We start from the raw sequence: 16,853 nt of genomic DNA, 5'->3' as shown, positions 1-16,853 counted from the left end.
TTTTAACATTACAAATGTTTTTAACTCCAAAACATTTCTCCTTCCTTTTATATTACTGTTATTTTCTTAATATTCCACAAACTAGTGATTACCATTACCACTGTTACTACTCTCAAGGTGACTCTTGATTGGAGTGGCTCATCATTCCTTTCTGCACCCCAGGCCTTCCTTTTACGGCCATTTACACCTTAAGTTATATTATCTATACTCGCTAAGCATAAAATTACAGATTGACAGATATTTTGTCTAACACTAGAAGGATTATCTTCCTGACTTCTGGATTGTGTTATTGATGTTGAGAAGTGAGTTTTTGTCTCATTGTCCTTTTATTTATTTATTTTTAAATATTTTATTTATTTTTAGAGAAAGGGAAAGGGAGGGAGAAAGAGAGGGAGAGAAACATCAATGTGTGGTTCCTCTCACGCACCCCCACCTGATGACCTGGCCCACATCCCAGGTGTGTGTCCTGACTGGGAATCAAACCAGAGTCCCTTTGGTTTGCAGGCCGGCACTCAATCTACTGAGCCACACCAGCCAGGGCTCCATCTAATTGTCCTTTTAATTAAAGTAATTTCTTTTATTTTGGCTAGTTCTCAATACTTTCTCTTTGTAGTTGTTTTTCTCTAGTATTAGAAGGTTTTGTCTACTTGTGGAATGCTTTTATTCTCTTAAAATTCTGCTTGAGATTTCTTTTGGATCTGAACTTGTAAATTCATGTCTTTCTAAATTCTGAAAGTTCCCATCATTTTCTCTTTGGATTGTGCCTCTTCCCTAATCTCTTCTTTTATTTCAGGGTATCTGCTTCAGGGGTGCCAAACTCATTTTCACGGGGGGCCACATCAGCCTCACGGTTGCCTTCAAAGGGCTGAATGTGATTTTAGGGCTGTATGAATGTAACTGCTCCTTAGCTAGGGGCAAGGAGCTCTACATTTGGTCCTTTGAAGGCAACTGCGAGGCTGATGTGGCCCCTGGTGAAAATGAGTTTGGCACCCCTCTATTAGGTGTATATTTGGCTTTCACATTCTCTTCTCTACTTCTATGAGCCCCTTCTAGGGACCTATTTATGCATATGCTAGGGCTTTAAAGCCCCGTTTCAGATGTCCCTTATGCTTTTTTCCGTGTTTCTCACCCCTGGTGTGTGTGTGTGTGTGTGTGTGTGTGTGTGCTCAGCTTAGTCTGAATATTTTTTATGAACCATGATTCCATTTTCTAAATCCTCTCTTTGTGTCTAGCCTGCTTTCAAACACATCTACAGAATTCTTAATTTTAGTAATTATATTAGTTTCAATTCTAGAATTTCCATTCAATGACTTTTTAAAAGTATTTAGAATCTAGTTCTATGGTGAAATTCTCCATTGTGTAATTTATTTTCTTGAACATTTGAATTACAGTTACTTTGAAGTCTTAATTTAAAAATTGCAATAGGCGGATCTGTGGATTTGTCTCTATGTATGGTTTTTTTTTTTTTTCTTTTGGCTTTGGGCCATCTGGTCTTTTCTCCTGGTGAGTCCGGTAGTTTTTGAGTGAATGCTGGACAATATATGTGAAATAGTGTAGAGATGTTGGATGGTACTATCTCCTTCTGGAGAGGACTTAATTTTTTCCTGACTGGTTGTTACAGGAGGGACAGATCACCTCAATCCAGTAAGAAGTTGAGATGGTTTAAGGCTGGTTTCACACTTTGTGAGGGCTGGTCTGTTTCCAGTTGGCCCCAGCTGAGGACTCTAGCTCTTTTCTAAGACCCTTCCTCATATTTGTGACTGTACTGAAGGCTCCACTTAGTTTTGTAACTTCTTAGCATCTGCTTTCTCCTTAATGTCTTTCCCCTGAACAGTTTAAAATTCAGCAGGTGCCTCAGAGGAAAAAGCCATGAAGAATGTCAGACTCAACTTCTCTTTTGTTTCCTTTCTTCCGGAAGATTTGTCCCTCAAGTCCTGGCGGCCTTTGTAATCCTGAACTATACATTTTGTCTGATAAATCAGTGAAACTCTGCAAACTCTAGGCCACAGCACTCCTCCTATGCCAGATGACCTGAGCGGAAAACAGTGCATTGCCCTTCAGGGCATTTTCCTTCTCTCCAGCCTCTGTCTCCTCAAGTGCTGACTCCCTTAGTTTGCATTAGCTGATCTCTGATATCTTCAGAGTTGTTTTGTAAGAAAAAAATTTTATCCAGATTTTATATCGTTTACATTTTTTCGTGTTTTCCGTATGACTGTGGAAGGTGGGAGATTCAGGATGATATACACTTACTCCATCATAATTGGAAGCTGAGGTTTTATTCTTGAGGCTTTAGTGTCAACACTCATTGAAATTCTATGAGTACTCCTTGATACTCTAATTAGAAATTCTAATTAGTTGTCTCTCAAATCAGCATCATTGGGGGGGCGGAGTATCCTGTTTTTATCTTATGTTTCCTATTTTCCTTTATGATTTTAATTATTAAAAATACACTTATTTTATAGTTTACATCCTTTTAGATTATTTGACATTCTCAGGGGTGTAATTTCACTGTTATCTGCTGATTTTCGGTTTACATTTGTTTCTGCCCAACACCCCAAGAGGGTATGAGTGGTTGAGGGACCAATTTTTGTGTTAACTTCTTGTCTTTAGAATTTCTGAGGCCATATAGCTATTGAATAGTTGAATCCCAAATGCAAATGTGCAGGGACATATGATTATAAACCCTAAAAGGAGATTTTTTTTCACTCAGAGTTCAGACCTATACAGATAAGCTTTCTTTTTAAAAATTTTTCTAATTTTTCTCAATTAAAGTTTATATTCATTATTATTTTATATTAGTTTCCGGTGTGCAGCATAGCGATTACACAATCATACACTTTATGAAATGTTCCCCCAATATTTCTAGCACTCAACTGGCACCACACATAGTTATTACAATATTATCGACTGTGTTTCCTACGCTGCACTTTCCATTCCCATGACTTTTTGTCAGACAAGCTTTCTTGTCATTTTGTTTATTGTAAGTGAATGTGTCTTAGGTGTCTTTTTACTTAAGGTATGGACCACAGATGGGATGCTGACTTCATGCACATGTGTTAGTTCCAGTTCTCCACATGATGTTACTCGGGTTCGATGTCTTGGCTCTTGCCTCTGTGAAGCCCTTAGAGCCAGTCGCTGAGACAAGCGCAACCCCCTAGGTTTCCCTGCTGTATCATCCTCAGCGTGTGTTCCTTTTCTTGTGGGCTCAGCTGTGCGAATGTGAAGATAATTGTATACTTTCTTTAACACTTTTAGGTGTTTTTAGGCAAAGATTTTCAAGTTGTTCAGTTTACCATAATTCCAGATATAAAAGTCTTAACTGACATAATCTATATTGCTGGCTTATAGTAAGACTTAATAAATACTATCTATTATTAAATTTCATCATCAACACTATTTCCACAAACATGTAAAACCTGAACGTTTGGATTATAATATGTATAATAGATGATATATGTAACATATGTGCAATATGTAATAGATTATATATAATAATTATGAAGCATTGTAATAATTGGTCTAAAACTGAGTATGATTACTGGGTATATGTAGATCATGCTACAGGAACGCAGTAACATCTGGCCTATTAAAACAGTTGAAAACATCTCACTTTTTTCTCAATCACATGTTCTCCTGAATTAAAACTGTTTTTTTTAAGAAAAACTTACTTCTTTACAGAAACAAGAAAATGTGGCTTTGTAGCTTTTAAACACTTAAAGATATATCTCTAGGAATGTATATTTATGTGTGAATTACTTCACATACATCCATCTATAGTATATATGTTAGGATTTTAAAATTTTACATTTTGCATGAAATTATATATCATTTTTTGCCTTTTTCTAGGAGGATACTTCATCGAGACTTAAAATCAAAGAACATTTTTCTGAAAAATAACCTACTTAAAATTGGTAAGATTTTAAAAACTATGTATTCCAGAAACATGGGAGGGTATACTATTTAGATGTTACCGATCTATCAAATTGAGGTACATTTATACCTAGGGATATCAGAGTAATCATCGGTTTATTTAAAGTTCTCAAATTTTTCTTCTTATTTGATTGGGGCCAATAAAACCCAATTCTTTTGTTTCTGATTATCTGATACAAATTGACATATGAGATACTTGCTGCATACTTTGGAGATTCGACTAGTATTTTTTGAGTTCCTACTCCATACCAGACACTTTGCGAGCGGTTAGACTTGTTTTACTAGTTTGGTTACTTACTACAGATTTCCCTGCTTGTTTCCTCACAAGCAATTGGCAATCATCACAGATAATTATAATATTGATATAATGGCGTTGTTAACCTTTTGTTCCACTTTAGAACTGTGTCTGCACTCTAATTGTTACTGGATTCTTTCATCTTCATGCAGGAGTTCTTAGAGAGGGAAGGCATAAAAGCGTGCAACTAGTTAGGCAAGTGTAGAGAAGCGGACGGATTCACATTTTTATAGTCATGTTCCTGAAAAGTCTCAAGTCTTTTATTTAAAACTTTTCTTTTTTGTAAATGAAGAACAAACTCTCCCCCCTCAGATAAGGTTGCAAGTCATTATGTTCAGCCCTTTCAAAACATTGTTTCTTATTATCCGGGCTTGAAATGGCTTTTTATTTCAAGTTGCTGGTCCTTCAGAATTCCAAAAACTAAGTTTGGTTTACATAATGTATGTGACTGGATCAAAGTCTTCCTTCACCCAGGCTGATGTTTTTAAAGCTGTTCACCAACATTGTGTAATTTAAAATATATTTCTTTTTCCCTTTAAAATGGTATGAATCATTGCATATTAAAATTGTGAAGTTAGATCCTCCGTTGTTAATTTCCAGGGCTGCTTTTCATTGTTTTAAAATATTCATAAAAATTAATTATTATTTCAAGGGGATTTTGGAGTTTCTCGGCTCTTAATGGGATCCTGTGATTTAGCCACCACTTTAACTGGAACCCCCCATTATATGAGTCCTGAGGCTCTGAAACACCAAGGCTACGACACGAAATCCGACATCTGGTGAGTGGGCAGTGGGCTCGTCCACGTGACTTATTCATCTGCCGTCCTGAGAGAACAGCGCATTTCGGTTTGAGGATCATTTACTTACTAGATTTATTTACTTTATCCCTTTGAAATCTGAGGCATTTTGTGACCAAAGTAAAAGAAGGTTTTTAAATTTGGAACTTGATATGTTCCCTTAAACTGATTTCAAGAAGTCTTTTTATTCCTAGATTAATTGGCTGGTTTGGCTTTTCTCTTCTTGAACCGCAAGGAAAAGTTCTTAATTTATAATAAACAATAAATTTTAATAGGTTTCTGCTGGCCTATTGAAGAAAGCATTTGTAATCTTAAACACTGTGCTTTTGTTTTAAGGTTAACTTCTACCTCTGTGCAGAATGTACAGCTTTTCTTTATTTTTTCTTATTGTTGATTGTAAGACTTTTTACTAAAGATATTAGCTCTAAGGGTAAACTTACCATGTTTGCCATGTATAATGTGCACTTTTTTGCCCAGATTTTTGAGGGAGAAATAAGGGTGCGCATTATACATGGCTGTAATGATTACATGTCATGGGTATAATAATCCCATGGCATTATAATGTGAACAAAAACCTGGGTGCACATGATACACAGCAACATACAGTAAATTAAAAAATTCTCTTTTCTGTGATAGATGCATCTTAGATTTCTCAGTTTCTCTAATCTCTTGTACAAAGGAATTTCTCCTTCCTTGTCATGGAACCAGTTTAAATCTCAGTGCGGAAAGCATATGAGAAACTGTGTTCTGTTTTTAGCAATAGATCCTATTTGGGGAAAATTTCTTTTCCTTTGAAGAGGAAACTTACATAATTTCGGGCTAGTTAAGAGTGGAAAGGACAAACTGGCTGAGAGATTGTTAATTAAGTAAATAGTCATTATATGAAAATCAACTTAATTAGTTCTGAGCTGTCAAAGATGAGCCATGAGAAAGATTGTGTCCCTTTTATTCCTCTAAAGAGCGTAAAGTAGAATGTTACGTTCTCTCTGGTTAGGGAAACATAAGCCCAAGTGAGAGAGAACACTGCCGAGAGTCGGTCTGGCTGTGGCAGCTGCCATCCGCCCTGTCTTTTCAGTTCACACTTGTGAGTCGTGATTTCTAGGTTCTTCAGTGGTTTTTTTCCTTGTTACTTTGTTTCTGTTCGGATGGTCTTTTCCAACTAACCTACAGTTTTTTGCTCTATCACAACCTTCTCCCAGCCCTTCCAAAACAATGACAACAGCAATAGCAAAAATAGACCAAAACGCAAAGATATGTTTAAAGGAATGAGTTGGGTTTTTTTTTTTAAATTTTGCTTTATTGAGCATCTACTATTTGCCAGTGACTGTGTAAAGGCCTTGGGTGCAAAATCAAAAGTGATAGGATTCCTGACCCTCAGGGGATGTCTTCTTGCTCTTTTTGAAGTACATTTCTTCAGATTGAGAAAACCATTCTTGGGCTTTGGATTGAATTTGAGCTACATACCTTTATCTCTCTTCATACTTAATATTTTTTATTATATAGACATTTAAAAATAGATAAGAATTTTTTCATGATTTAAGATGGCATGATGTCTCAGAATGATGTTACATCAGTCATTTGAATTAAGAGTAAATTAATTTATGAAGCCGATCATTTAAGCTTTTGTAATAACATGTAGCGAGCAAGAAAGCTGACTCACGTTGACATTTATCTGTATTACCTTGCCAGTCAGATATGTGTCTCCTAGGAAACTTGGGCACCAGAACACACAGAGGGAAGAGTGGAGCACACAGTCTTTTTGTCCCAGTCGTGTGCCTTGTTTTTAAAAACAAAAACAGAGAAAACGTCTCCTGGTATTGTATAAAGAATTATAGGAGGCCTGGCTGGCATGCCTCAGTTGGTTGGGTGTCATCCTGCAAACTGAAAGGTTACTAGTTCGATTCCCGGTCAGGGCACATGCCTTGGTCGCAGGTTCAGTTCCCAGGTCAGAGTGCGTACAGAAGAGAGTCAATTGATGTTTGTATCTAACATCGATGTTTCTCTCTCTCTCTCTGCCTCTCTCTCTCACTCTCTCTCTCTCTCTTTCTCTCTCTCTCTCCCCCTTCCCTTCCCTTCTCTCTCAAAAAATTAAAATAAACTAAAAAAAAGAATTATAGGAATATCACAGTATTGCTCTAATATTTTAGGCTTGCAAAAATGATGTCTAAGGCAAAACTTAAAAATCCAAAACCTCCCAAATATAAAAATGCAGGAGAATTTTAATATGTGTTTTGCAAGCTTTGGGTTAGCTCTCCTTACGGAGATTATTGACTTTCAGCAAGTACAAGCTAATGATTTATTATCATCCCGACTCCAATAACCACTTATTATGAATTTAGAAGTTCCCTGGGTCATATCTGAATTAAAAAAATCTTATCTGGTGATGAAATTTCTATAGCTAAGCCTAAAGTGGGAAGAATAACAGAGAACTATTAATTATAGTGGCAGATATATAAGTATGATGAGTAATATTTGGGAGACGCTCTTAGAAAAATTAGATTAGATGGGGTTGAAAATTTTTCTCTGTGGAATATTTTCTTAGGATGAGATAAACTTGTGAATAATTGATAGGTGTTTTGCTGTCGCACTAATAGCTGTACATATTATATTTGTAATGCTTAGATATAATACTCATTATATTTCCATCTGTTAATGTTTGCCCATATATAATCGTGTCTTCCTTGTGCAATCTGTTAACCCTTTGGGGAGTTGGAAAAAATAAGTGAGAGGGGTATTTCGCTTAGACATCTATGATCTACATTCTTTTCCTTTTCTAAAAGCCAACTGTGAAGTAAACAAAACAGACTGAGGAGGATGTTGGTGGAGACCACAGAAGGGAGAGACGGAGGCCTCTAGTAACTTCACACGTTCTATTCCTTTGATGCTCTGTCCATCTTAAAGGAGCCCATGGAGACTATCAAAGATGACTGAAGCCGCTGGAATACAGCCATTCAGTCAAAGTGTGGAACAGCGGAGACTGTTTCCATCCCTAACCCTTATGGAGGGCCTGAGTAAATAATAATCGGAAAGGGTAGGATGCTTTAATCACGGTTTTCATTGCCAACTCATTCCCTCCACACCCCAGCTTTGAACACTGCCCATGTTCATTTCCCAAACTTTATGATTCACATGGAATCCTGTGATTGTGACCCCAAGAATAGCTAAAGATGCAAAAAAAACCCAAAACCCATTCCCTTTTGATTTCTCCTCTGCCGCCCTGTGATCTCCATATCCCCCTTCCTCCCCAGTGTTGGTCCCGTCCTCAGATCTTTCATTGGCCAAGTTCTTATGGAATGGAGGACATGGGACCACCACCAGGGAGGGAGAAGACACGATCTACCTTCAAATATTGTACAGCTCGATTGTGGAAGAAAGCAATTAGGAAGAGCTGGTAAGAGCAGGATGAAATTCACCCAGATTGGTTTCTAAAATGTTATGGATTTTCCCCCAAACATGATGGTATATTGGGATGATATGGTGGAAGTAGAGCATTTACATTTCCTTTTAAATATTTTAAAAATTTGGTTCCACAGATGCACTCGCCACATTTCAAGGGCTCATTGGGTACATGTAGCTACTAATTATTGTATATATTGCATACATATATTGTATATATCGTAATAGTAATTGCTCCAGCCCCTTCAGACCTCACCCTGGGGTCTTCTTGCATGCACCCAGCTTTTGGATTGGGCAGGGCCTCCACCCATTTCAGCTGCTGTTCTTAGATTGGCCCACTGTGCTTTTCAGGGAGTACTTTTTGGCCATTTGGGGTTCTTCTGTTTTTAGGTCCTTTAGTCCCTTCATTGATTCCTTCTGCTGCTTCTCGCACAGATGCTGAAACTGTGCAGGTGGTTGTGGTTTGTCTTTGCTTGCTTGTATTTTGAGGTCTGAGGAGACACATTGTCATCTAAATTTATTGAAAATGTTGGCCATGGTGTTTGGTTGTACTTTCTAGCTGTTCCTTCTGTTTTACTTGGAGATTCAAGAAAGATGCAGGAACAACACTTTCAAGGTACCACTATTTTCCCCAAAATACTCAGAGTCAGCATTTTAACAACATTTCTACCTGACTTGTATGCATATTAAAGCTTGAGAAAAACTGATAGAGGTTCTGGGACATGAGAGGCCCTTAATAACTGTTTCTGTGTAATATTGCTTCTTAAATATTAGTTCAAGCAACCCACTGTCTTTCATTACATTTAGATGCACTGTGTGGTGATATTCAATTTTACCTAAGTAAAGACTTTTATTTAGAATAACACACTCTAAAGCAAAACTCACTACTCCTGTATTAACTTGCCCTTGCTCTGTATTTATTCAACTGCTTAAATTATGTGTATTCTCTTCTAGATGGATATCAGGATGAGCCTCAACTACATCAAATAAAAACGCGTATTGCTTAAAAGATCTATGTAGCTGTCCCAACCACAGAGTCATGCATTGCTGTGGGGTAGGCTTCTCTTTGCAGAGTCTGAGCAGATTTCAAAGGGTAAATTTAGTTACTGTGAGACAAGACAAAAAGTTTGAGTTACATTTGCAATTCATTATCAGCCTGTGCTTCAGAAGTCCTCTGGGCCGTTTGGGTGGACTTGAACAGATGGCAAGTTTACGGAGTTTGTTGGGGTGTGACGTGCTCCACGTGCACCCCAGCCTTCCCTCCCATGGCCGCATTCACTCCCTCCGGGGTTTATTTGCTCGCGTCACAGTTGGCTGTATTTTGGAAAGAGAAAAGAATGCAGATCGTAGACTTCTAAGCAAGTGCCCCTCTCACTTACTTTTTCAACTCCCCTCTGCAGCCCCTTTCCTTGCTTTCACATTGCCAGATCCAAGACCTGGGAGTCAAATAAGAGAAAATCTTGAAAAGGGATGGAAGCGATGAGTTTGAGATGATATAATTATTTTCATATAGAAATGGCTGGAAATTGAAGAAAATAAAAACCATAGGTGTATAGATGTATAGTGACTAGAATGAAAGGGTATATAGTAGATAGATTTTATAACTGATAACAGGGTAACAAAAATCTTTCTCCCAAATATCATGGTAGTTTCTGTAATCAGGCTGTCTCATATTTCAGTTATTGGCATCCACTCCCGGCAGGTGCACGGGGACCATAGCAGGCCCCTTTCCATAAGTTACTGGCTGATAAATGAAGTCTTCTAACATGTGCTCGAGTGCGAGTCAATGTCACTAATCGAAGTGAAATGGGCAAATGGGAAGCAGCGTGCCTTCAGTGTAGCCGAGAGGGTTTCCACAAAAAAGAATGCTCTTCCATCAGTAATGATTACTGAGCTGGCCTCTAATTCGTCCATCATCTGTTTAGCCAGATAATTTCACATTAAAAAAATCTTGATACAGTTGACCCTTGAACAACATGGGTTTGAACAGCACAGGTTCCCTTATATGTGGATTTTTCAATAAATAGGTATTTTCTCTTCTTTATGATTTTAATAACATTTTCTCTTCTGTAGCTTACTATATTGTAAGAACACGGTATATAATACACATAATATACACAGTATGTCAATCAAGTGTTTATGTTATCAGTAAGCCTTCCAGTCAACAGTAGGTTACTTAACTACTAACTGTAGGTACTCAACTACCATGTAAGTTTTGGGGGGGAGTCAAAGTCATACACAGATATTTGACTACGTATAATCCTAGCCCCTGAGTTGGTCCAGGGTCAACTGTATTCATCAGATATGGCTCAAGTAGAGTTACGTCTTCAGAAAACCAGGGTTTGACTTTGTGATCAACTCACTGTGCTTAATAGACCACTAACCAGCCCCCTTTCCCTGCCAAGCAACAGAAAAACTAAAGCCAAGCTTGCCTGCCTTCCTTTGGTTTTGCCACAGAGAGTCTCATTTTCTGTGTGCCCCGTACTTGCCATGGCTGATGCCCCGCAGAGCTTGTCTCAGGCCCCAGGTATCCTTGGAGGTGGATTCTGGTTCCAGATAGGAGCTGACGTAAGCTTGGGAAGTCAGCCCCTGCTTGAAAGGCTTCAGCAGGGTTAATCATGATTTCCAACTCAAGTTAGTCCTTCATGATCAGAAATGCTTTCATTGGTACAGTATGGAGGGGGGAGGCATAGAGTTCAGGGCTCTAGAGCCCCGAGAGCCTGTGTTAGAATCCTAGCTCCACCACTTACTTCCTATGGAACCGTGAACAATTTACCTAATCATATTGTTTCCTCATCTGAAAATGGGAATGATAATCATAGTTCCTGCTTCATTGGGTTTCTTATGAGGATGCTTCAATGAGTTAAAATATGTAAAGAATATAGAACAGGGGCTGGCTTGTAGTAAACACGATTAAAACTTTAGCTATCATTTTCTTTATTATAAAAGTATTATTAAAGTTATTATTATCATTTGTATTATTGGTAAGACAATGTAATTCTGCTGCCAAGACAGCTCAAAATGTTCTGGGTCAGGGATTATTGCTCCCATGTAACCCGTGAGACCTATCGCAGCCAGGAGACATTGTCCAGCTCTGTTCAGCTTCTGGCCCAAGCCCTGAAAGAGACTGAGCCCACGGGGCTGAATTAAATCCTCAGGAGAGAGTGTGTGGGGACTGACATCCTGGGAGCCTTCTATCCTTGGACCTGTGAGTTTTTCTTTTTTTCAGTGTTCAAATTATTACATGGACACTAGATTACATAGCAGGTATAGCCAATGTAAATTTTTTAGAAAAAAATTTAAAGAAACATGAATGAAAACTAATGCCAAAAACTAATGAGCAGAGCTAACATGGCACCTTTCTGGGCAAATTTCTTTCTGTCTCTGAGTTTTGGTTTTCTCATCAATGCCAGTAGAGTTTGGAATTAGCAAATCTTGATAGTTCCTTGCAGGTCTAGTATTTTGACAGTATGAGAAGACATTCTTGAGGTTTGAATTGAACTCTTCTTTAGGGAAATAAGTACCTGTGTTGGAGCAGTTCCTAGCACGCAGATACTTTGCGTATATCCCCCCACAGGTGAAAGTGTTTGTTTCAGTGTAATGGTTATATTTTACTTGTAATGTATTAGCCTCCCTCTCTCTTTTTTTTAAGAAAATTTTTTATAGTATAACAAGTATTGACTTGATATTGTCTTTTCTAAAAAAATCTGCAGCCACACCACCCCAAACATGCCCAATCTTGTCTGATTTTTTTTTTTCATTTTAACCATTCAGTTGAGTGGCTAGTGCTGCTGCACTGTGGTTTTAATTTTCATTTCTGTGATGACTAATAATGTTAAACATCTTCGCATGATTTGGGACAATTTAGTGTCTCTTCAAGTCTTTTGTCCATTTTTTCCTATTGAATTCTCTCCTTGCTGTTATTGATTTGTGGTAGATTTATTAACTAATTGATTTTTTATATATTCTGGATACTGGTCATTGATGAATATTCCAACTGTCTTCTCCCGCTCGTATCTTCCTTTTCACTTTCTAAAGGGAGCCTTTTCATGAGTAGAAATCCTCAATTTTAAGTCTGTTTTATCAGTTCATAACTTTATGGTTAGTGCTTCCGACATTTTCTTTAAGAAGTCTCTGCCTTTCCCGAGATGAGGAAGATAGTCTCTTCTTTCTTTTAAAAGCTTTATGATTTTATTTGTCTCAGTTAGAACGCCCATAATGGATTTGTTTGCGTGTGTATTTTGTGTGATAAGTGCACATACATTAGTTCCTACGTGGATATTCAGTTGGTCCAGCATAATTTGCTAAAGATACCATATTTTTTCTCCCCCACAGTTTAGTTTATCTTTGTATGAATGCAGTGATCGAACGTGTGTGGATGTGTTTTTGAGCCCTCTGTTTTGTACCATTGGTCTAGTTTTTCTTCTTTGCCAATATCACACGCTCAGGAGTAATACAACTTTATAATAAATCTTGCGGTTTGGTTATATAAGACCTCCAAATTAGTTCTTCAGTTACCTTGGCCATCCTTGTCCCTTTGGATTTCCATATAAAGTTTAGAATCAGCCTGTCAATTCCTGCAAAAAAAAAAAAGTCTGCTAGTATTTTGCTTTATCTTGTATTAGGTCTATAGATCATTCTGGAAAAAACTGACTTCTTCATCATATTGAATCTCCCAACCTATGAATGTAGATATATCCCTCTACCCCATTCCTTTTTAGGTCTCCTTTTATATCTCTTAGCAATGTGTCGTAGCATCTTGCACACCTTCCATTGGATTCATTACCAGGCATTTGATGTTGTGACATTAATGTAAATAACATTTTAAATTTCATTTTAAAAATGTGTTTGTTGCAGGCTTATAGAAATGACCTTTTATGTGTAAAATTATATTGAAATGCCTAATGACAGTTTGTTTCTTTTCTGTTCTTTATATGTATTTTTGAACATTTTCTGGCCTCATGGTTCTCGGTAGCACCTTCATTATAATATTCAATACAAGTGGTGACAGTAACCATCCTTATCTTGTTCCTGATTTTAAAGTAAAAGTATAAATTATGAATATTTTACCAATAAGCATAATACTTACTATGTTTTTTATAGCTTTAAAAAACCCAATTAAGGAAGTTTCCTTCCATTCCTAATGTGCTAATAAGAGATTTCTTCTTTTTAAAAATACAAATGGGTTTTGAATTTTATCAAATGCTTTTCTCTGCTTCAGTCAGGATGATAGAATTTTTTTCTTCTATAATGAGGTACTTTCCATTGATTGATTTTCAAATACTAATTCAACCCCATATTCTTTAAATAAAATCCACTTGGTATATCATATTCTATTTGTAATATGTGTGCATGTGTATTTGGATTTTTTGAATCTATGTTCCAGAAACAGTTGCCTCTAATTTTATTTTCCTTTAATGTCTTGATTATATTTTAGTATCAAAATTATGCTTACTTTATAAGAGGAAGAGATTGATTGAGACTGGTATTCTTGATTTCTTAAATGTTTGGAAGAATTTGCCGGTAAAGTCACCTGGCTCTGGACTTCTTATGTGTGTGGATGGGTGGGGGAGTGGAGCTTTAAAAATTCTTTTAAATTATTATTTTAAATAATTACTTATCCATTTACTAAATAAAAAACTATGCAGATTTTCTATTTCTTCTTATATAAGTTTGGTAAATTAAACTCTTTTTCTATATAATCTTTTTAGTAATTTTGTTTTATTTTTTAATTTATTTTTATGGTATTTTTTCCATTACCATTTGTCCCCCTTCCACCCCCTCCCCATTCCCCTGCAATCACCACACTGTTGTCCATGTCCATGAGTCCTTTTTCCTCTTTTGCTCGATCTCTCCACCTGCCAATTCCCCTCAAAGACTGTACACTTTACCTCATTTGTCAAATTTTATTGGGGAATCACACGTTTTTAATGTCATCTTAATACTTTCTAGTACTGGTGGAATCTGTACTGTAGTACACTTTTCCATCCCTGTTACTGCTCATCTGTGTGTGTTTTTTCCTCTTGTTTTCTCGATCAGTCTTGCTAGAGGACTATATTGAATTTACTAGTCTTTGCTGATTTTATCTTTATTGTCTATTTGTTTCTATTTCATTTATTTTCACCCTTTAAATTTCTTCCCTTAAAATATATTTGGTTAGATTTTCTGTTATTTTTCTATTTTCTCAAGCTGACTTAAATCATAGATACTTAAAAGCCTTTTTCTTTGGTAATGTATGCATTTAATACTTTCAGTTTTGCTTTAATCATTTATTTTAGCTGCATGCAATATGTTAATATTTTGCACCTTTATTAACATTTAGTTGACAATGTTGTAATTTCTGTTGGAATTTTTTATCTCACCTAGGGATTATTTAGATGTGTATTTGTTGTTTTTCAAACAGCTGAAGATTCCGTACGTTTTTTTTTCTCTTTCTGTTATGAACGTCTAGCTTAATTTCACTGTGGTCAGAGAAGATGCTCTGACGTTTCCAATCCTTATATTCCACTGAGGCCTGCTTTATGACCCCAGCTCTGGTCACTTTCGGAAAATGCTCTCTCTGTGATCTTGAAAATAATAGGAATTCTGTCGTGGTTGGAATTCGTTTATGGTAATTTGTCAATTAAGTCAGTTTTGGTTGTTTTCTTTGGATGTTCTCTATCTTTATTTATTTATTTGGTCTGCTTATTCTGTCAGATATTGAAAGAGGTATTCTATCAGATGTTGAAAGAAGCATGTTAAAGTCTTTCTCTGTGATTGTGAATTTGTCTATGTTTTTTCTTAATTCTGCCAACTTTTGCTTCACACACACATGCACACACACTTTTATGGGGTTTCGAGATGGTTTTATATTATTAATCCACCCCCTTAATTTTAGTAGCGGTTCTTGCTCTTACGTCTGCTCCGCCTGGTGCTGGTGTAACTGCGCCACAGTGTTTCGATGAGCATTTGCGTGGTCTGTCTTTTTCTATGACCAGCTCTGTGTTTTTAGTTCGGTTTGTTTTGTGAGCGTATGTAATTTTTTACCCAGCCTGATAGTCTTTTTAATTGAAATATTGTTCATGTATGTTTAATATAATTATTTTGTATTTTAATTTGTCATCTTATTCCTTGCTTTCTATATATACACCACTTGTTTTGTTTTTTTTCTCTCCTTTCTTGCTTTCTTTTGGTTTAAAATTGTATTGGTTTTTTTTTTTCTTTTCCCTTTAGAGTCACTTACTAGTTATACACTTGTCAGTTATACATTATTTTACTACCCTTCTGGTGAAAAGCCCTAGGAATTATAACACGCGTCCTTGACTTATTACAGTCTAGTAAAAGCTGTTAATTTTACAACATTCTCAGTAATATTAGGACCTTAACATACTTTAATTCCATTTATGTTTTTAACTCTTAGGTCTTTTGTATTATTTTTCCATGACATTTTATTCTACATAATTTTTAAACGCTGCAATATATTGTTCATATTGTTTTTTAGATAAATGTTGACCTATGCGTGTTTACAAAGTTATTTCTCCTAATGCTCTTCATTCCTTCTTGTGTCCCTGTGTCTGTCTGAGACCATTTTTCTTCCTTTGGAAGCGCTCCCCTTTAGGATAGTCTTTTTTTTTTCTATTAAGTTAACGTTTTTGTTGTTGTTGTTGTTGTTGTTGTTTAATTGTTATTGTTATTCAGTTACAGTTGTCTGCCTTTTCTCCCCATCCCTCCACCCCACCCCAGCTGAACCCACCTCCCTCCCCCACCTCCACCCTCCCCCTTGATTTTGTCTGTGTGTGGGGACAGTGGGAAGAGGGGATTATAGGATAGTCTTTAGTGCTGTCCTGCTGGCGATGAATTCTCTCAGTTTCTGTTTATCTAAAAATGTCTTCAGTTTACCTTTGTTGAAGGAAGTTTTTTTGGGTATAGAAATCTAAGTATGTGCTACTATACCAGACACCATTTCACAGTCTCACAGATGGATGCAAAATTTAGTAAGCTTCAAATAATGTTCATATTTTATAATGTTTACATCGATCTTGGTGTTCTAGTCAATATCACATGATTTCTCCTCACATTCTTCTTTATTCTAGCATTTGGTAATGGAAATAGTTCAGAATTTGAAAAGAGAAATGCCTTTTGAAATTGGCCAAGTGGTTTACCGTATTTTTCAGACTGTAAGACACACCTTTTCCCCCAAATTTGGGAGGAAATTGGGGATGTGTCTTATAGTCCAAATGTAGCTTACCTGGCTCACTATAGGATTTCTGCTTTAAGGGATGTTATTAAATATTTTACCACATTTTTTGCTTCAAAATTTTTTTTCCTATTTTCCTCCTCTAAAACCTAGGTGCGTCTTACGGTCTGAAAATATGGTAATTTTCCTGAGCTACTTTCTCATGTATAAAATGGGAACTCACTGAAATCATAAGGCTCCATTGAGATATATATGAAAT

General features: G+C 36.6%; 1 protein-coding gene across 10 annotated transcripts in view; it reads left to right on the top strand.

Annotated features, from left to right (window-relative positions):
* The window catches only part of NEK11 (NIMA related kinase 11), a 199,258-nt gene that overhangs the window by 70,256 nt on the left and 112,149 nt on the right, over positions 1–16,853 (top strand). For all 10 annotated transcript variants that reach the window (XM_053929433.2, XM_053929435.2, XM_053929432.2 and 7 more), the window contains 2 exons: positions 3,847–3,911; positions 4,878–5,004. In XM_053929433.2, coding sequence (XP_053785408.1) covers positions 3,847–3,911; positions 4,878–5,004 — 192 coding nt within the window. The remainder of the gene's footprint in view (positions 1–3,846; positions 3,912–4,877; positions 5,005–16,853) is intronic.

This window comes from Desmodus rotundus, chromosome 8 (genome assembly GCF_022682495.2).
Source record: "Desmodus rotundus isolate HL8 chromosome 8, HLdesRot8A.1, whole genome shotgun sequence".
Taxonomy (NCBI): Eukaryota; Metazoa; Chordata; class Mammalia; order Chiroptera; family Phyllostomidae; genus Desmodus; species Desmodus rotundus.
The sequence above is the reverse complement of the archived record's forward strand: the minus strand, read 5'-3'. Positions and strand labels throughout refer to the sequence as shown.